Source organism: Plecotus auritus (genome assembly GCF_963455305.1).
Source record: "Plecotus auritus genome assembly, chromosome: 4".
Taxonomy (NCBI): Eukaryota; Metazoa; Chordata; class Mammalia; order Chiroptera; family Vespertilionidae; genus Plecotus; species Plecotus auritus.
In genome coordinates this window covers 170,550,835-170,573,588 of record NC_137775.1, presented here as the reverse complement: position 1 = coordinate 170,573,588, position 22,754 = coordinate 170,550,835, and the positions used below count along the sequence as shown (strand labels likewise).

The following is a 22,754-nucleotide window of genomic DNA, read 5'->3' as shown; positions in this document are numbered from 1 at the left end:
CTTTTTTTCTCTCTCTCTCTTCCTCTCCCTACCTCCAGCTCTTGAGGATGTGATGGGAGATAGATGGCATGTCTTGCCTTATTTTTACTATAGTAATCTAACACCAAAAGTTTCTCTTTGGCCATTCTGCTTATTCATTCGTCTATATATTTAATAAATTATTCATAAACTCATATTAGGTTAGAGTTTGGGGGTATACCAGTGATTAAAGCAGATATGATTTATACCTCCTAACCTCATCCACGTTTCACTCAGGGTTTTTTTCCAGCCTTCTACAATATTCAACCCTCGATGGTAACAATAAATATTTTCCTTCCCCAATAATTCAGGTTTCAAACTAAGGAAGCGGCGCATTACCAATGAGCCCACTGGAGGCTCGGGGGGCACTGGGAGCTGCCCTCACTTACTGGAAGCCATTCCCTGTGAGGAGCCATCCTGCTACGAGTGGAAAGCCGTGAGGCTTGGAGACTGTGAACCAGACAATGGAAAAGAGTGTGGTCCAGGCACTCAAGTTCAGGAGGTTGTCTGCATCAACAGTGATGGTGAGACAGACCTATCTGTCCTGCTTTTGTGATTGTCTGTTTGACCCTGTGCTTTACCCTGTGTTAAAATCTCTCATCTTCTCTCATCACAGTTGGTTCCATTTAAAAACACAGAAATAGCTGCTTCTTCTTTCATTCTTCCCTTAGCTCCTTCCATCTCCCTCCCTCCCTCCCTCCCTCCCTCCCTCCCTCCCTCCCTCCCTCCCTTCTTAATGGTGGCAGTAAAGAGGTTCTTTGAACAATCACAGTATTTTTTCAATTGAAAACAGGTAACACAGACTACGAATTAAATCATCATTAGGCCAATAATGTATTAAATTGCCAAATTTTAAAATGAGAAAAGGTAACATTTTTCTAAGTGGTATTTTCCCCCCAAAGAAAATGAGAGGCATTATAAGGGTTGGTTGACTTGTCTTGAGAAGCCTTTATTTCACATCCTGGTATTACAGCTTAGTGATATAATTTAATTTCCGGGTCCCAGAGCCACTGGGCCTATCTCACCCTCGAGTTCCTGCATCAACCTTCTGAGCTCTAGGGCCTCCCCTCGGGGAATGTCAGACAGCCACTGGGAGGGTGATTTCCCACGGTTCTTTTCCTGAACTGCCTTGGACTTTTACAACTGAGTTTTGTTTGGTAAAATATCCTGTCTTGTTAGCCCTGACATAAGATTGTACATTCTTTCCAAGAGCGCTGCTACTGTTCTAAGGAGATCCCCTTACTCTTCAGCAATCCCTGGGTCACCCTTAGGAAACAGACCTTCCCCAGACGTAGTTTAAAACCCCCCAGAGCATCCCTAAGGCTCCTTCGCACTCTCGAATCTTATGACTCTGCACAGCAGGGCAGCATGAGCACCATGCCCCAGGGGCCTGTGGCCTGACAGTTCATGCTGTTTCCAGCACACGCGGAAGCATTCTGGCGCCCTCTCAGGGGCACTGGGACATCTGGTAACCATCATAATTCCTTCTATCCCATTTTCTTACAGCATGCAGGACTGCTTCCTCCTGTGAGGCAGTCACTGTTCAGTAGAGAAAGATACTCTCTGGGGTGAGAGAATGACAGGCACTGTCAGCACTGCCAAATCAGCCTTTCGACTTTGAAACGCACAGCGTCTTCTTTGTCCAGAGTCCAAGGTAGTTGTGCAGGACAGCACCAGGTAAACCCACACCAGCGCCTGTGGCTGGAAGGTGAAGAAAGGGATAGTGATCCGATAGTTTGCGGCAAAGGTTATCTATTTTCCTTTTTTCCTTGGTAGATACAGCTAACTAGGAGACAGCCTCTCTAGCTTTTACCCAGTTCTGCCCTAAAGAATAAGAAAAGGAGATTCACATCTAGGAAAAAGAAAGCAGAGGAAACACATTCTGTTGCGCTTGTGCACCCACTCCAGATCCTCATGTGGGTTCGATGGCACCCTCTGTGTTTCCTTCTGAGCTGCTGTAGAAACAGTAGGGGGCATATTTATTTTGGCATCACTGGTAACTCCTTAACTGACACCACTTCTTGATTCCCCCCCCCCCCCCTCAATTGAAATAATGTTCTTTTATCTTCCTGTAGGCCTAGGGAGGAACCGGGATCCCATGTACTTCGTATATTTGGGCAAGGTAACATTAAAAAAAAATTTAAAAATGCTGAGATGAAAAGTTAATTGTCCATGAAACTTTTGCCCAAATATTATCGGATGAAAAATCAGATTAATGGTGCTCCTCCTGAATGTTTGTGCAGATTGGGTATATCTGAAATATGCTAGAGGAACTGGGTATATCTGAAATATACTAGAGGAACTGGCTACTTCACAACCATCCGTGCTTGTTTCTAATTTTGTCAGGTTAAATATTTTGTAACACAGATATTTACCTCTTAAGTTGTCTTGCGGAACATGAAAGAACAAGCAGAAGAATGAGTTAGCTATGCCTGGTTATATGGAAGAGTGATGGGTGTTATAACTTAAAAGGCAAACTGATAACTCGCAGTACATATAAGCTGGTTTCACTTCATCTACTGCACAGAAAGAGGGATAAAAAATGGTGAGATGTACGCTATGGATATTGGATTCGTCATTATTGTCCTTTATTAGGACATCTCTTTCATCATTAAGTTTTACTTCCTGACATTAATTAGTTGTAGTGCAGCTCAATATTTTAACTGGCTCAACTACAGGGATGTATAAAACCAAGAAGATTCTCTGTTATTGTATATCCTAGAGGCTGTCCAGATTTCTATATAATTGAACCATAATTGCGCTGATAGAATCAGAACAAAAGCTGGACCTTATAAATACTCCTCGGCACTGTTACCAGGTGGTTGGTCACCTAGTAAGTGTTTAGCAGCCGCACCAAATGTTGTTTTGTAATTAAATCGAACCCAGAGAATCAAAGTTGATTAGTTTGTACAGGCTCTACCTCTAGGCCTGGCTGCGACTATAGATTTTGTTTTATAATTAAGTTAAAGCTCAGCTAGGGAAATGAAGAATTGGAGTCTATGAATATAGAAAATAATAAAAATACTTTTTTTTTTTTACCTCCCACATTCCCCATAACTTTACAACCTTGTTAATGACCTTAAAACATTTAAAACGTCTATTTTTTTCCCTGAAATATTCTTGTCCGGGTTTCCAGAGATCATTAAAATTGGCTGGTGCTGGTTTATTTATTTATTTTTCTTTTCATTTCTCCAGTTGTCTTCCAAGGAGTAGGAGTGGGGAAGGGTTGTGAGAACACCCAGAAGTCCCATGCAAGTTCTCTGACAGATAGAGACGTATAACAGAAGCAAGACAGAGGACTCAGAAACATTTCGTGTGTAATAGAAAAAATATCACTCATAATTTAAAGATGCTCAGAAAAGCAATTTTAGATCTCTGAGCATAAATACAGGAACTACTCCCAAGGTCTGGTGGTAACGTTGGTGGGCCGGAATTGGACAGTGAGAAAACCCAAATCTTCTCTACTTCAGATTTTGCAAAATCTCCCCTTAAAGGTGTCAATTTGGTGAGGCAAGAGTGTTTTGTTTCCCAAATCAGTTGGTTAGAGACAAAAATAAGCAAGACTATTAGGCTGAATGTGGGAAAAAGAAAATCTATTGTCTTATTGATTATTTAAGGAGACTGTAACCAAATATTATTTTCATATTTTCCTCCCCTCTGTGGAAAAAAATAAATGATGCCATCCATATCTGATTACCACGTGCTCTGCTTTAGGTGTCAGCGTACTGACACCTCTCTGTGCCAATTTCAAAACCACAGTTTTGTTATTTTGTCTTGGTACTGCTTTGAAAAGCAGTGAACCTCAGCAGTTTTGAAATGCCTGCAACTTCTATGCCACCTTTCTTATTTTTCTCCACATTAGTAAAAGTTAACATAGGGAAATTCATGTAGAGGACTCATGTTTATGCTTAACAGAGTTTTATGAAACCAAACAATTACATTTCTATGGAAATCAATTGATACAACAGGTCATCCTTACATGGCTATTAATGGTGCAGTAGCAAGAGCAGTGACCGGCCAGGACCCTCAGAGTGGATTATGCTATTCTTAAAGCACTATGGCTCTGGTTCAGCTCTCTCCTCTTCCATTGGATAAAGCATATAAAAATTCAAATAAAGGGAATATCATTTTATGGATAACCGCAAATCACTCTAACTTATTGGTTAAAAGTAACTGACTTTAAATGTCATTAACAACCAATGTTTTATATATACCTAAAATCCGATTGTAACACACCACTGTGTCATATCACTATGGTTAGAAAGTATTGGATTAATGAGAACATCCGGTAACCAATTCCTCATGTACAGATAGAAGGACTTAAGATAATATTGGATGTTTATAAATCACATGTAAACAGATATAAGATATCTTACCATATGCATGTGAATTCATTATATGCAAACATTTTTCACTTTATTGTGTGAGAGTCTAGATCTGTTTTTGTAAAGAGTGCCCTAGTTACCCCAGTATCAGAATGTCCTTAAAAGTGTGCTGTGAAATCAGATTCCTAAGTCTTCTCTATTGGCCCAGTGAATTACAACCTATGAAGGCAAGTCCCAGAATATTGCATTTTTACAAAGCTTCCTGGATGGTTCTGCTGTCCAGTGAAGGTTGTGAAAAGGACAAAACGTTTTTTTGTGGAACCTAAGACCCAACTCTGTTATTAGAGGCTAGGGAGCAAAACACCAGGAATAGAACGAGAGAAATTACAAAGTTAATCGTTGAGACTAATATTTTGATTGATCGAGGATATACATAAACTCTCCTAGAAGCATAGGCCAGGTCAAGGGTTAGGATGCACAGGGTTTATTCAGGATGCACTCCCAGGAGAAACCGGTCAGAGAAGGGGGAACAAAGAAGCAAAATAAAAATGACAATTCATATGTATAGAGCTGGACGAGAATGCAATTTCAGAAGCGTGATCACTCTCTGGAACTGGAATCTGCTTCTTAACACCAATTACACAGCCATTACATGAAAAAGCTGATCTTTTAAATGCAAAAATACGCTCTATAACTGAGTTGTTTTTCCATAATTTAAGCAATAAATCAACTAAGTTTCCTTCCTGTAGAATGCTCCGCTACTTAATGTGTTTGGAATATAATTAGGTTGGATATTATGCTTAAATCTAAGGTCTCTTACTTTACAATTAGGATAATCTAACAATGTTGGTAGGAGTTTGTTTCCTATAATTGAATTGAGATTCTCTATTTAATTAGTTGTAAAGACGAAATTTTTCTTTAATTTAAGGCAGTGGGTTATTTTTCACTTTTGGTTGGTAGTAATCACAATTTTATTTTGGTCTTAAAAATCTGACATCAGATACCATGATTTGTCTTCTGTGTGCGTTTGTTTTGGGTTTATAAACTCCCAGGATTGAGCCCATGTTCTTTTGCATAGCAATGCCTTAGCAAAGAAATAGAATTTTAGGAAGAGTTTTCTTTTTTAAAGTAGTGTAGATTTAGCTGAATCCTCAGATGAAAGTTAAGTCAGTAATTTGCTTACCACTTAATGATCCTATATAATAAAAGGCTAATATGCAAATCGACTGAACGGCGGAACAACCGGTTGCTATGCCATGCACTGACCACCAGGGGGCAGATGCTCAACACAGGAGCTGCCCCCTGGTGGTCAGTGTGCTCCCACAGAAGCTGGGCTCAAGGCTGGCAAGTATAGTGGCTGTGGCGGGAGCCTCTCTCACCTCCATGGCAGCGCTGAGGATGTCTGACTGACAGCCCAGGGAGTGGGCCTAAGCCGTCAGTCAGACATCCCCTGAGGGCTCCTGGACTGTGAGAGAGCGCAGGCCAAGCTGAGAGACACCACCCCCCCCCCCGAGTGCATGAATTTTGTGTACCAGGCCTCTAGTAATGATATACTAAATTCCCAGTAAGTGTTAACTACTACTTCAAATGGCAAGTATAAGAGAAAACAGCCTTGCACTTTATCAGAAGTGGTTAAATGCTGGGTCAGTAAAAAAGCCAGTAGGGATAGAAAGCACATCTTTCTGTCAAGTTGGACAGGAGTTTAATGATTAAAATTAATAATTAATTTTAACTACTTAAAGGTAGAAGAAGGTAAAGGGTGAATAAATGGTGATGGAAGGAGACTTGACTTGCAGTGGTAAACACACTATACAGTATACAGATGATGTATTATAAAATTGTACACCTGAAACCTGTATAATTTTATTAACCAACTGGTGACTCAGCGTGTGAAATTGCACGAGACCCAGGCCCGTGGGAAATTGCGCGAGACCCGGGACCCCCAGACCCTGCCACGCTGTGGGACTCCCCTGAGCCGCGCCACTCTGTGAGACCTAGAGTCAAGTCCCGCCACGCCGCAGGACCCAGACTCAAGTCCCCGCCCACCCACGTGCACCTCGCCGCACACACAGCCCTGCCCACCCGTGCGCACCTCACTGTGCACGCAGCCTCTTGGTAGCCAGTCTTTGGTCGTTATGGCGTTAGGGCCACTGGGTTTTTATAATATAGATGCCACCCCAATAAATTCAATTAAAAAAGAGAGAAAAATAAAACAACAAAAATAACCCAGATGTACCTAATTTCTTACATCAGCGGGCCCCTGTATTTTTTTGTGACTCTGCTTACCTCCTATCAGACTTTGTCCTCTCATAACCTCATTGATTCTAGATTCCCTTCCTACCTCTCAGGCCCTGTGTCATTTAACTATTACTGGTAACAAGCCACCTCCAAACTCACTGGCTGCACCCAAAACCAATGAGAATTCCTGCTCAGGTTTTCCCCGGGCTCACCTGTGGAGGTTGGACTATGACTGAAGGTCCAAGGTGGCCTCCTTCCCATATTTTGCAGTTGGTGCTGACGGACTGCTGAGGTATGTTGATGCTTCTCCATGAGAACCCCCACCCTAGACCAGTTTTCTTACAAGGCGGTTTCAAGGCACTGCTTTATTAGGACAAAAACAGAAATTGACAGGCCCTTGACCTTGTACAGTGTCATTTCTGCCATTTTCTATTGGTCAAAGCAAATCACAATGACAATGCAGATATAATGGGCAGAGACATAAACTGTACCTCTTGATGAGAGATGTTACAAAGAATTATGGCAAAGAATTTAATTGACTGCAGTCCACTTTCTGATCACAATTGCTTTTACTCCTCCACATGCAAAATATAATCCCTCAACATCCAAGGCCACCCTAATTCTCTTGCAATTATACCGTCACGCTTAAAGTTCACTTTCTCATAATCTGCATCTGGTTTTTGGGTACAGAAACTGGGGTGTGGCTACTTTTCCCACACATTTACTTTGAGCTGTTACTTCCAGGGAAGCTGTTTTTCTCCCACGGGCAATCTGTCATAAGTCCTCCCCTGTGCACTTCAAAATAAGTAATTTAATGCTGTCTTGTAATCATAGACTTTTGAGAGGAAAAGGAAAATAAATCATACAATATAAACTATTGGAGGTCTGAGCAGGTGAGTGACCAAAACTGACTTATATTTTTAAAGAATAACTCATGTTGCTTTGCTGAGACTAAACATTAAAGGAGGAGAGAAGTGAAGAGGCTGTTGCTGTATCTCAGGGAAGAGATGAGGCTTTTGTAAGGGTTGCAGCAATGGGAGGGTGTGTGCTAGTTTAAAAGAATTAAACTATTTGGGAAGAACAGAGGTAGTTAGTTAATAGATTGGTATGCTGGGATCAGGTTTTCCTTTTTGGGGGTCACAGGTATCCCACCATAAATCCTATCTTCATCATCATGTCATTTAGCTGCTTAAAATCTCTTGCTGGCTTCCTGTTGCTTTTTGCATAAAGTTCAAAGCCATTGGGAATCATAGAATGTTTCCCCTGATTTTATTTTGCCCATTTTCCCAATTGCTTTTTCTATCCTTTATTTCAGCATTGTGTAGTTTATAGAACTTGGTTATCTATCCTTTACTGTTACCCATCCTCCCCTCTATGGAGTTACTATGGAGGGAGGCTCATGATGTATTTTTGTAGACATATTTTCTAGCACTGTGCTCTACATAACAGATTGTCAGTAAATTTCTGATTCATCAATAATTTCTTGCTTTCTCTTATCCCTAAACATTTCATATTTTTGGGAAATTACTCAATTTCTCCTTAAGTAAACTTGTGTTATTGTACCAACTGAAAATTTATACTTTACCTACAAGATATCAGATAAAGCATGACACCAAACTGCACACTCTATTACTATCTCAAAATGCCTTTACATTCCATTACCCTCAAGTCCCAGTGCACCAGAGCAAAAGAGCTACTGAATTTGCATAAAGAGGAAAAAAAAAGATAAACAGAATGTACATAAAAACCTATAATCTGGAGGATTTATCTCAAAGCTTTTCTCATTAGACTGTATTTTTGTTGAGATTCAATTTTCTGGAACCCAGTCATTGAAGCACAGGGTCTAGGTTCAAATAACTTTCTTTGGCAAGTTATTTCAATTCTCTGTGATTAAGTTTCCTCATCTGTGAAATAAGGGTAGTAAAATTACCTACTCATAATATTGTTGTGAAGTATGCGTAGTCAATATATGTTCGGTGCTAAGAACTGTGCCTGACACATAATAAATACTGTTTAAGTAATCATTGTTACTATCATTCTTCTGAGGTGAATTCAATAGTGAAAAAGTTAACTAAGCACAAAGACCATTCTTTTTTGTTTGGCTAAGAATAAGAATTTTACTACTTACCCATACTGATCAACTGATTTACAGTCTTATCATTTATTTTTATAATGCCCTTATTAAATAACGTCTTTGTAAATATTCTACTATAACACCCTCATAAATAAACTTATTTTAAAAGAAAGTGTATATCATTTAAAAAAAAGGGTGCCTTCTTCCTGTTCTATTAACTGACTATAAAATAAGTATATAACAGTAAAATTTCTTCATAATAGAAAATTTTTTCACCTGTTACACAAGCAAAACAAATCTAAATTGCATTTTTTTTCACTTGACACATGGTATTGATTCAAATTATTATCCTAGTAATGTCTTTTGAAGAGAAATAAGATTGTTTCACCAAATTTATGAAATTAATTATTGTAACATATTGCTATTAATTTTAAAGTAGATTATGAGTGTGTATATTTCTATTTGTGTGACCTAACTATTGCACTGAGTGTGTCATATCAGGAACATGCAGTTTTCTTAGGAAGATAAGTCACTGACTACAGCTGGAAATAAGACTTAAGTTGATTTATATAAGATCAGGATATATTGTTGTGGAATGACAATTAAATCTAATGAGAAAAGAAATCTGTACTAATCTTTGAACTTTAAGACCGAATTAAGTGGGAGCTAGGGAAAATATATCTTTCCAAAACTCACCAATAATCCACATTAGGAAGTAATAGAGGAGATGCTATTTAGCTATGATTCTCAATCTGAGATTTCTTATATCTTAGGGGCACCTATTGTTGAAGCAGGGCATGTTGTATAAAAAGCCACAAGATTAATACAGTGCATTTTCTTTCTTTTTTTTTTTAAAATATATTTTATTGATATTTCACAGAGAGGAAGGGAGAGGGATAGAGAGCCAGAAACATCGATGAGAGAGAAACATCGATCAGCCGCCTCCTGCACACCTCCCACTGAGGATGTGCCCGCAACCAAGGTACATGCCCTTGACCGGAATCGAACCCGGGACCTTTCAGTCCGCAGGCCGACGCTCTATCCACTGAGCCAAACCGGTTTCGGCTACAGTGCATTTCCTTAGCTGTCAGTTTGTCCAGTGGGCTAAAGGGATAGAGAATGTAAGTAAATGAACTAATAAAAATTTTAAATCTTTGATCCTGTACCTTAAAATTACAAATCTTTGATCAAAAGGGATTGCTCAATTGTTTAAAAATTTTAAAGATATATATTAATTATACGTTGCTTGCCTCCTCAGTATTCATTCATTCTCTTCTCTCATCTACTGTGCCTCAGATTTTTCTTTAAGGAATTCATGTGTCCCCTAAACTGAACCTATTCACGAGGCTTGCTGGGATTGATTCCATTTCTCCTCCAAGGCTGTAACTCATCTACCTGTCCATAGTGATTGCATTAAGGATGAGCATATGGCCTAATTTGGGCTAGCAACAGAGAATACACCCAAGAACTTGTGCAGAAATAACTAAAGGAGACACTGGAACTGTCCAGAGTCACCACATAAAGTTGATGATATTAAAGGCAGGAGGAGAGATGGAGGTATTAGTTGGTGTCCTTTGAGCCATTAGCTCTGTCTTCACCTGAAGCCATTTTGGTCATTATCTGAAGTCATTATTTCAAACAGTAAAGTCTCTTCATTATTTTTACCCGAAAAGAGGTCTGATACCCAAAGAGATTAGAAAGGTCCTGCTTTAAATGAGTGGCTACCTGAGCTTCTGTTTTCAGATGTATACTAAATTCACCTGTAAGAAATTAACCACTCTCCATTTTTTAAAAAGAATCTGTCTATGACAACATTTTCAAAACTCCTAGAGCAGTGGTTGGCAAACTACGGCTCGCGAGCCACATGCGGCTCTTTGGCCCCTTGAGTGTGGCTCTTCCACAAAATACCACGGCCTGGGCGAGTCTATTTTGAAGAAGTGGCGTTAGAAGAAGTTTAAGTTTAAAAAATTTGGCTCTCGCCTTAACCGGTTTGGCTCAATGGATAGAGCGTCAGCCTGTGGACTGAAAGGTCCTAGGTTCGATTCTGGTCAAGGGCATGTACCTTGGTTGTGGGCACGTCCCCAGTGGGGGGTGTGCAGGAGGCAGCTGATCGATGTTTCTAACTCTCTATCCCTCTCCCTTCCTCTCTGTAAAAAATCAGTAAAATATATTTTTAAAAAAATTGGCTCTCAAAAGAAATTTCAATCGTTGTACTGTTGATATTTGGCTCTGTTGATTAATGAGTTTGCTGACCACTGTCCTAGAGTATATGAAAGAAGAGTCTAATGTGGCCTTTCCAGATAAGTTAATTTCTGAGAAGATTTCTCAGTGGAAATGCTGCAGGTAACAATCTGGTTGAAAGAAGAGGGACTTGTTTTGTCTGTGCAGAGCATTTGATGTTAGATTGAGAAAATATCATTGTCCTTACCAAAGCAGAAGGCAGCCAATCAATGATTCTCTTTCATCATTGATGTTTCTATCCATTTCTCCCTCTCCCTCCCTCTCTCTGAAGTCAATAAAAACATATTTTTTAAAAAGATTCCAAAATGTCAACTTTGATCCAATGCTACATTAGCATTTTTGAATAAGAAATGTATTCAGAGAGCCTCCTCTGAGCTTTTCTGAGATATACAACCCATTAGATGGCTACATTCCATGAGAAAGCTAGAACCCTCTAGAGAAGTTCTGATTTCATAAATACATAAATAAAGAATTGGTTTAAACGTTGGTTAAATTTTCAAGAGTCTTCTCCCAAGACACATTCATTCATTGCTTCCACAACACTTACTGCGCCTCTCTGGCTCGGGCACTGTAGCTTGTGCTGGTGATATCTATATTAATAATGACGGTTTCTGTCCAACAAGTACCCACTATGTCGTGGGAGACAGGAAAATATGTGTAGTCAAATTGCTTTAACATAGTGCAATAACTTCTAAATTAGAGATGTGTTCAGAGTGCTAATGGTCAGAGTGGGTAGGGTTTACTTTTTACCTTAGAGACCACTGAAGGCTTTAGAAAAGAGAGGACTTATGTGTTAATGCAAAGGAAAAATAAAATTTGTAAGAAGGTCAGTATATTTTAGGCTAAAATCACAGCTATGCAAAAGCAGAGAGGTGCGAAAGAACTTGAGATGTTGGCGGAGCTGCAAATATTTGGGCATGTCACTGCAGAATTTGTGTTTGGGAAGTCGGAGGAGATGAGTCTTTTTGGATAGTACCAGATCATAAAAAAGGCTAAGTTAAGAGACTATTTCATTCTATTTGGAATTAAAAATATTCTGCCAGGGAAGTGGCATAATCAGATCATTTTGAAATGGAATTCCAACCCACAGCAGGGAGGAAGGGAGGTTGAGACAGATGCACTTGTTCTTTTTTAAAACTAAACCAAGAAGTGTGGCTATAAAACAAAATTTGATCTAGGTATAATCTTGAGGTTTTTATAGCAATGAAATTTGTTTTTAACCAGAGATGTTGATGCTATGTTGCTCACCTGTCACACAGTAAATTTAGAAAGTGGGAAAATCTATCCATATGTTTTAGAATCTGTTTTATGTGAAAGACTTTTTATGGGTTGTCATAATGTAAAGAAGGAATGGTCCAAATTAGTATAATACAGCAAGTAAATGAAGAAAGAAGTTATACTGAAGACTACTTTTTATATATTTTAAGAGTCCCTGACAATGTAGTTAAAAGAATATATTTTGTAATTATTGGTAAAATCTATATCCAAGCTTCATGCACACATACCTCTGACATCTTCATAATAATGTTAAAGATTGATATATCACAATAATAGTCTTGAAAGCTGCAATTTTTAAATATTACATTTCATGTGCCAGAAATTCTTGAAAAAATAACAGTATAATTGCTTTAATTTTGTTATTTACAAGTAATAGGTTGTTTAAGTTTCACGTGCCTGGAATTGATCTATACCATTACTAACCGTGATTAAAATGTTCATTATTATTTCATTTTTAAGTTTAAAATTGATTCTTATAGTTTTAATTTGATATGAAGAATATTATATTTATGCATTTAATGGTTTTTTAATACATTCATTTATAATGTTGTTTCTTAACAGGGTAGATGGTACTGTGTAGGTGAACTATACTCAGCCATGGTCTATTGATTGCAGTTGGGGGAAAACAATAAATCAGAGTTGCATCTGAGTCATAAAAGTATCCTTCACCTTCATTCACAGTAATATTCTCCTATTCTAACTTGATTAAAGCCTTTTAAAATGGATTTACTGGTAGCTTAACGTGTAGCTTTGGTCAATAGAAAGGTTAATATCAATGTGAACAACGTAATAATGTGCATGAAGAATATAGCTTTCATGTCCCGAATATGGAACTGTTTATCTCAGGCTAGAATAAAGAACATCAGGGCTGGTTGCTGCTGTTTCTTTTAAGATAACCCGATAATCATTTAGTTAAACTCAGGAAAAAGAGCATTTCTTTGTTTTGGAACTCTTTCAAAATGGTATTTAATGTTGATTTGGGGGTATGCATTGACCATACATTCAGAATTAAGTAATTCTTTGTTCCTTTCCGCCTTCACCTTACTTATAGAAGAGAATGGCAGTAATTCTTTTGAAGTAGAGTGGTCCCCATTATTCTGGTTTGATTGACCACTTTTGTAAGATGAGAAATACAGCGTTCAAGAGCCATTCAGGCTGTTTAGAGCTCCGTTTTCTGGGGGTTAGGCATATCAGTAGATGAGTGTATAAAAACAGCTGTGGTACATTTACACAGTGGAATACTACTCAGCCATAAAAAGAAAGATGTCTTACCTTTTTCGATAGCGTGGATCGACCTGGAGAGTATTATGCTAAGTGAAATAAGCCAGTCAGAGAAAGACAAGTATCACTATCACATGATCTCATTTATATGTGGAATCAAATTAACAAAATAAACTAACAAAATAGAAACAAACTCATAAATGCAGAGAACAGACTGACAGCTGTCAGAGGAGAGGGGGCTGGGTGGCTGGGTGAAAAAGGTAAAATTATTAAGCAAAGAAAAAAAAAGCTCATAGAAACAGACAACAAATAATGCAAACTAATGAGAGTATCTATTTTCCCCTATCTATAAAGTCAATAAAAAGAGCACCCAGTGATAGGAAATAGAAACTCTTACGCAGAAGAGGAGGAGTTTTAAATTATTGTGGTATTTAGAATATTGTTTAACAATATACTAGTATGTTATAAATCTCCAATATGTTAATCAATTATGTTAATCTATACTACTTTTAGTAATCTGTTCTAAGGAATAATACTCAAAATGTGGATTCTTATAGAAAAAAAGATTGTATACAGCATGTACTAAAGGAGTAAGAATGAATAAGCCAATAAAGAAGACCTTAAGAACTACAAGAAACAGTAGAGAACAATAAAATATCTTTGTATAGGTAAAATGTACTAGTTCTAATAACTACTACATAATAGGACTATACATGTAATTTGGTCTACTGACTTCTGGTAGTCCTGTCTATTCTATTATTTCATCAAAACTAGATCAATATTCCATAGTTTAGTCATCTATTTTAATATTTAGTAAAGCCATTCTTCTTTTTTCCAAACTTATAAAAATTCACTGATTAGTCATTTGCCCAAGTTGCAAATTCACTTTATTTTGTAATTGTTGACTTGGATTCTGGGAATCTTAAGTGAATTTAGGAAAAACTGATGTCTTTGTGATTTATACTCTTTCCATCTAGAAGCTTGGTGTATCCTTCTATTATTTATAGTGTTTTCCTTTATTTGTTGTAATAGAGATTTGAAAATTTTGTTATATAGAACAAAGAAACTCTCAAAGATAGGGGGAGATATGATTGTTCCTTTTTATAGATCCTCTGTTTCTCATTTAGCAATCATTTTCTAAAAGCAAAAGTCGGTATATTAATGTAAAGCCATATTTTCAGAGATCAGGGATGGGAAAGCCAAGTTTTTAGTAATGACACTGCTACTGCATAGATTTATATATTTCATTAAACTTTTTGAATCATTCATCAGGTGCAAAATCAACACACAACTGAAAAGTATGTGTTAGCTAGCCTTAGGTCTTATGAAAATGTCTTTTTTTTAAATTTGTGTTCCTACAAATAAAGCACCATTTTTTTCTGTAACTTTTCTTTGTAGTTTGGGTATTGAAAGAGTTAATCTGAGTTTTTCAACCATAATAATCTCTTTATTGTCTTGGCATTAAAATTCTACAGAAATATGTAAAATGCCTTAATAGACCTACTGCAGATTCTCCGGTGAATGAGACAGTAGGACAGCGAATTGAATAAGGGACAGTGAATGATTAAGAAAAGAAAAATATTGTATGCACATAATGATATTTTGTTTAAATGTGTGGTATGTATTGATATTTTCCAAGAACTTTCATATTATGGTGGAAACCAACAAACATTACCACAGTAAATTTCTTACCCTAAGAAAAGTTAAAACAATGGGCTGATAGATACTTTAAAAAAAATGTGTTACTGTTTTCATAGCCTTGATGTAATCTAGTTCTTATATTTGATGTTTTAGCATTACAGTGATCATTATTTTATCTTCTATTTACAATAATTTACTTATACTGATATACGATTCCCTAATAAGAACAAAATTCTTTAATTGTCAGTTGCAGGTTTTGTCTCAGATCATCTTATATGGTAGCAATCAAAAAATAGAAACGATTAAACAAAAAAAGCAAAGCCCATGGATAAATGAGAAAAATACTTAAAAACAGTATTTAACAGTATGTAAGTGTTAAGTCTCATCTATAAGGATGAGAGTGTGTGAAAGAAAACTTGTATAAACCAATGAGATTACATATTTACCTAGAGAACATTTCAAATAATATTGATTTCTACTAGTTCCTATTTAGGTTAAGTGACCTACTTCAGCTGGGCATTTGCCTATTGGTCTGTGGGCAAATATGGATTTTTAAAAGATAATGGAGAAAGCAGGCTCTGACTCTGGGTTTCTAACTAGAAATTCTGTCCTGATAATAACAGAGAATATGAATATGTTATTACAAATGACCTCTGGCAAATAGCTCCACCTACTTATTACTCTCCTTCAGTTGAGTTTTTCCCCATCAGAATCATGGAAGACAGCTATCAAAATCTTTGTCAGGCCCTAATTCTCCTTTCCATAATTTTGGTAATACCCAATAATTTTAGAAATAAAGACCTTAAAAACTCTAAAATTTTAGCACTAATATAAATCTCTCTCAACCGTGTATCAAAAAGGGCTTAAGAAATCTGTTTAGAAAATAATGATCAGGTGTAATTCCTTTTTACATAGGAAAATATATGGTAAGTTTCTCTATACAATTGCCTATACATTAAGTTGTTTCACACAGGAGTGCCTATATTGAAGGCACTATCTCAACAGGCACGTTCAGGTTGTTGTAGTCACGCTTATGCATTACATTATGTATTATCTCCTTTATAAAAATTGTAGGAAGAAATTTACAATTTCTTATGTTTTTAAATCAAGAACAGTTTTACCTCTTCTGAAAATTGTCCTATCACAAGATGAATCTGTAATTAATTCTCCTATGTGCTGATTGCTAAAAAGCTTAGAACTAATACTAAGAGGCCCTGTAACCAATATATGGGCTCCATATATATTCATGTTAACCTTATTTCTCTCATGTATCTACTTTTAAAATAAAATTTTCTCATATTTTAAAAATTATCATTAGCTCACCCTTGGGTGTTGCAAACTCCATTAAAACATTTTTGGAACAAGATGACATATGAATTAATTAATGTATTGAATTCCCATTTCCAGACATCTGCCTTACAAATTCTAAAGTAAACCACTCAGAAGATAGTGATTGACTATACACGCTGTGTGGCAACCCTCTTTTCCTCTGACCCTCCAATCAGTCATTTGAAGAAAAGTCATACAAAGGAAGCATAGTACTATTGAACCCCTTTTAAGCACGTGGCTCTATCTCAATGCCCTAAGCTGGTGGTCTCAGTGTCTTTGGAGAGTTCTATTTCAGAGATCACACTTGGCCAGTTAGCAAATAAATTTTTAAAAATTAGTGTTTGCATAGAGAGATCTTTGAAAATATAAGGCTATGTAAACGTAGTTGTCATATTTCACTCTTTAAAGATCTAAAAGACTGGAAGGTAACCTAGATGATATTTTGTAATCAGAACAGAAAGTAGTACTATTAATGGACAGCTCAGGTTGAATACTCTTTTCTATACTTGACTCTGTGTGTGTGTGTGTCTGTCTCTGAATGTGTTCAGATGTATGAAATTTCTGAATGTGTAGTATTTTAATAATTATCACTGTTTCTCAAATCAGATTGATTGGTGATGTTTTGAAAATTCTCTAAAAAGAGAGAAATTGTAAATGACATTTTGGAAAGCAGTATTTGTAGGGTTTTTTGTTTGTTTGTTTTGTTTTATTTTGTTTTAATACTGCAGTCAGCATTCTGATTTCCTATAAGCCCCCTCAGTGTATTTGTAGACTGGTCTGAATATTGATTGCTCTTGTTTCCATGACTAAAATTGATTCTCCCTCCACCCAAGATTTTTGCTTGTCATCAAACTTACTTTTTCTCTCATGCAAAAATGACATTTGATTGGATTATTCAACAGAAGAAGGATTCTGTTGTTAAGCACAATCAATATGCTGTGTTCACTGATTTTATAGTTTTTTCAGTAACTGCCTTCATAAATGAGTGCTGGAATGGTTCAGATTATACCAAAACTGGAAGATTTTTTTACAATTGTAATCTCTTTTACTAACATAAAATAATATTCAGCAAGTCTATTTCTAAAAATATTATGAACTCATGTAAATATGATATCAATCAACAAACATTTCAAGCACTTGTTGTTTTCACATTATGTAAAGGCATATTCATGGTTCTTAGTCTGAAGTGTTTTATTTTCCAATGGCATATATAGACTATATTCATAAAAGATAATTAACAATAAAAATCTCTCATGATTAAGGTTAAATGAGTCATACTGTTAATAATGATAGAAGTCATACTTACCACTTATTTGAGCAACTATTTACTAAGCTCTTTATACTGTGTTCAGCTATTATATCTAGCATATCTAATTTTTATAAGAGCCCTCCAAACAAGTTAGTATTAACTTCTTTTTAAAATATATTTTTATTGATTTCAGAGAGGAAGGGAGAGGGAGAGAGAGATAGAAACATCAATGATGCTAGAGAATCATAGCTGCCTCCTGCATGCCCCCCACTAGGGATCAAGCCTACAACCCAGGCATATACCCTGACTGGGAATCGAACCATGATCTCCTGGTTCATAGGTCAATGCTCAAACACTGAGCCATGCCAGCTAGGCTTAATTCCATTTTGCAGACAAGAAACTAGTAACTTCCTCAAGCTTGTGCATCTGGAAAGTAATTTAAATCTCATCTCCATTTGACTCTAACATCTGCAGTCTCTGAAAGCATCATATTGCATCCCCATGGATGTTACAGATTTTCAGAAAAAGTTAGGGATTACTTCCAGCTCTAATGATCAGGAAGAGTTCACAGAGGTGGTCAGGTTGACTCAGCATTTTATGGTGTGAAGGATTCAATAAAGTTGAGAGAAGGAAGAAGGGGTCTATGTTGGGGAGAAAATACATAAGTTGATGAAAAAAGACAAGAGGAGGATCATATGCATTTTGGAGGAGTAAATACACTGATATGTACAGAGTGGTGGAAGTTTCATCTGAAAGTAGTTTGGAGATAATTTGAAGGGAGAGTTAATAACATACAATTATAGAAAGGCTGTATGCCACCTAATGGCTTGGAATTTATTCTTGAATGTACCAGATTTATTTGAAGGTTTTTGGGGAAAAGTATATTAGTACTATCAAATGCTATATTAAAACTACTGTATTACCTTATAGGCTATAACATAGAAGGAATATATGAACATCTGGAAGTAGAGAGAGGAATTAGGAGACATTTAAACTACTCCAAAGATATGGGGCTAAATTTCACAAGATTCACACTGGAGCTAAAAGAGTATAGGTGAGTGACATTTTTAGGACTAATCAGATCTTTGCAATTGAATAAATTTGAGAAATCTTGTCTTCAAGATTTGGGGACTGAGTAAAATTAAAGAAACAACATAACATGAAGACATTTATCTAAACTCACAGGAGTAGATGACTTTGAGAAGAAAGGTTGTTTAGATGAATTAGTTTTTACATGAGATATTAGTTTTTATATGAGTACTAAAGGTCCGGAGCACAAAATTCGTACATGGGTACAGTCCCTAGGCGTGGCCTGCAATCAGGACCATCTTCTCTAGTTGCCTGCAGCTGCCCCCGCCCCCAACGCCACCCACCCCTGCTTCCCCATTTGCCATCGGGTGATCAGAGCCTGCTGGCCAGGGGGAGGGACCGAGAGGTCGGCCCCACCCCCGCCGTGGATCACCCTCTGTGTGTGGGGTGACAAGCGGGGCAGGGGCCTTGGCCTGGTGCTGTCCACATCCTCCACCACCCACCCTTGGTTCCCCATTCGCCATCAGGTGATGGGAGCCTGCCAGCCGGGGAAAGGGACCAAGAGGTGGTCAGTGCGCCTCATAGTGACTGGTTGAGCAGTCATCTGGTTGTTCCGCTATTAGGGTCAATTTGCACATTACCCTTTAGGATAAGCCAGTTGAAAGCAACCAGCAAATGATGAATATGAAATAGAGCATCAAAAGAGACACCAGGAAAAGAGTATGACTTATCAAGTGTATAAAGATATATAAAGCTACCAGACTAGATCACATCTCTAAGTAAAGAAAGTTTGGATGAAGCCAAATATAATTCTTGTCTGAGTTACTACTATGTGCAAATTATACACTAGAAAAGCTTAAAGGGAGTGATATATTTCTGTTTTATAGAATAGTGAATTGAGACTCAGGTTAAGCTTACTAAAGTCACAGCTAGCAACATTTCCACTACCAGTAATGGCAAAGTAATAATTAGGACTAACTCTACTTCTAAGAAAAATTAGAAAGGGTGGGAAAACATATTTATAGAAATCATGGATAACTAATAAGGAAGTAAAGAATTATAGGTCAAAGATAAGAGAATAATAACAAAAATACAAGTTTGGTATTTGAAGCATTTTAGCTCTGCGAATATCTGAAACTACAAAAGGGGTGGCTACAAGCCTGAGAAGATTAGCCCAGCTTTTAATAGCTTCATAGTGAGATGAGGACAAAAATTAGAAGTCAGATCCCACCAAAGAGTGCCTCAGTTAACTCATTGGTCTTTGTTGTGGGACCTCAAAGAGTTCTACCCTAGGATAAATGAAAAGAATTTAAAAAAAATAGACCAATACACACAAAGTCTGAAGTCCAACTTCAAATCACTTCAACCATGAAAATTGGATTAACTTGTCCAGGGTTGCAAGATACAAGTATGTAAATATTATGTGGCATTCCAGTAGACCACTATCATTAATGAATAGAACAACCACACCAAAATCAGTAAGGGTAACAGAGTTGAAAAGCACAATTAATATATATGAGCTAAGAATACCACATCCAACAATCACAGAAACTCTTCTCAGTAAATATGAAATCTTTAACCATTATGGGACAAGTCTTCATAGATGTAAAAGGTTTCAAATCTTCCAGAATGTTTTCTAAACATAATACTATTGAACTAGAAATCAGTATAAAAATATAAATTCTTCATATGTGTGGAAATTAAGAAGCAATTTTTCAAGTAATGCATGGATCAAAGAAAAAAATCAAAATGGAAAGTAGAAGATATTTAAAATTGATTATAATGTAAATATAACATATCAAAACTTACAAGATGCAGCTAAAGCCATGTAGAAAGAGAAATATACAGTTTTATAGGCTATCTTAGAAGTAAAGGAATACTGAAAAAATTCAATGAGTGAAGTATTCTTCCCATGCACTTAAAAAATAGCATAGAAATATAAACTCAAAATAATAGGAAGGAAAAATGTTTAAAGACATCAAAAAATAGTAAAAGGTAAAATTAACAACTTCATGCCAATCCATTTTAAAACTTAGATGAACAATTTCCAGAAAAATATAATTCATTGAAACTGAATTCAAAATAAATTATCTCCCCACAAAGAAAACTATAGACTCAGATCACTTCACTAACAAATACTGCCAATTTTATCTAAAATTTTGAGAGAATAAAAAATAAGGCACACTTTTCAACTTATTTGAAAATTGGATTTAAAAATTAGATGCAAAATCCTAAATAAAAATTAGCAAATAATATCCGATCTATATTAAAAAGGCCAGCGGCTGTAACACCATAGTGCCGGAACCACCAAATGACTGGTCACCAGGGGGTGAATTGATGGGTCTCACGGTGCGGCGGGTCTAGGTCTCACGCGATTTTGCATGCTGGGCCTCTAGTTACATATAAAAAAGAATAATACTTAATACATTTTTAGGTCTTAAAGAACTTAAGACTGAACAGTTTTTCTTTATCAGTATTCAGTTGCTAATGTTGAATTTCCCTGAAGAGAATCTGATTCTAGATGGAAGAGATTAGCATATGGAGATGATATATCTGCCAGTTTTCATAAAGTATCAGAAAAGTAAACTTACTACAGCATTCTCTTCTATGTGTCTCATTATGTGCATTTTTACAATGTGCTTTCTATACAAAACATTTATGAAGTTGTGTTTAAAATAGTGTAGGTGTCTCCTGACAGCTCAGATCAATAGAAGGCCCTAAAAAGGACATGAGTTAAAATGGCAATTAAGAGCTCACACCAAAATATTACATGTTGAGATCTTCTTTTTCTCTTATCTGATTCACTTGTGCTTATTTTTTTACTTTATAGCTTGACTTTGTTATACTCAGTGCATATATTTTTAATGACATAGCTATGACTTAAGAGGGAAAACTAATTTTTTCCTATCTTAATATATAGTAGGTTTTAAAATGTAGTTTTCTGATTTTTTTAATTATATAGAAACTAGAGGCCCGGTGCATGAAAATTCATGCACTAGAGAGGGGGTCCCTCAGCCCGGCCTGCCCCCCTCACAGTCCAGGAGCCCTCAGGGGTTGGAGGTGACCCGGCGATCAGGGGAAGGTGATGCCCCATCACACCTCTGCTGCTGCCACTGCCAGCAGTGTAAGCCTGGTATGGGACCTCAAAGAGTTCTACCCTAGGATACCTGAGCCTCAGGCAGCCCTGGGCAGCTGAGCAGCTGCCATCCGAGACTTGCCTGTGCCTTGGGATGGCCCTGGGGGGCTGAGGGGACTGGGCGCCGCCATCTTGTGCCTGTGGGCACTGCCATCTTTGAGGGCGTGGCAGTCAATTAGCATATTCCCTCCTTATTGCCTGTGGGTGCCACCATCTTTGCGCCCTCTTTATTAGACAGGACTAGAGGTCCCATGCACAAAAATCAGGCAATAGTAGGCCTTCCTTCCCCCGGCTGCCGGCACCAGCTCCCCTCCGGCATCCAGGACCTAAGCCCCGCCCACCCGCTGCAGCCCGCCTGTTGGTGGCCTGGGCCTCCCTCTTTGGAGTGATCATGGACCCCCTCCCCTTATTGATCACCCGCCAGCTGGTGACCTAGGCCTCTCTCTGTGGGGTGATCATGGGGAGATGGCCGGGCACACAACCAATTGCATCGCACCCGCCTTGGCTGGCCTGGCACCAGTGAGTGTCATAGCGTGTGGTCCCGGATGGTCATCCAATGGTCGTTCTGCTATTTGGCCATTCAGTTGATTTGTTTCCTCTGCTTCAACTGTAAATGTGACAGAAGGCAATACAGTTATATCCAAAAATAATTATTTGGATGGGGAAAATACACTATTGCTTTCTCTTTTTTTATCCCTTTGCAACATGTAGAGACTTTTAAGAAAAAAGAGAAAAACAGTTTTAAAGATAATTAAGAATTTATAACCAAAATATTATTTTTAGCATTTCACCCTGAAGCAGGAATTGGCCTTGCCACCTAGACAGACAAGGTTATCTCTGCACATGGGCAAGGTCAGTTGTCTTGCAGAGCCTCATTTTATAGGAAGGTGGGGGGAGTGGCTATATTATATCAAAAAGTATACTTTTTATAATTTCTTCTCTGGAAGAGCTAACAAACAGTAGTAGGTCATCTGG

The 22,754-nt window shown here is 37.4% G+C and overlaps 1 protein-coding gene across 2 annotated transcripts in view; it reads left to right on the top strand.

Annotated features, from left to right (window-relative positions):
• Nucleotides 1–22,754, top strand: part of THSD7A (thrombospondin type 1 domain containing 7A) — a 313,292-nt gene that overhangs the window by 189,118 nt on the left and 101,420 nt on the right. For both annotated transcript variants that reach the window (XM_080663644.1, XM_080663643.1), the window contains one exon: nucleotides 330–542. In XM_080663644.1, the coding sequence (XP_080519770.1) occupies nucleotides 330–542 (213 nt within the window). The remainder of the gene's footprint in view (nucleotides 1–329; nucleotides 543–22,754) is intronic.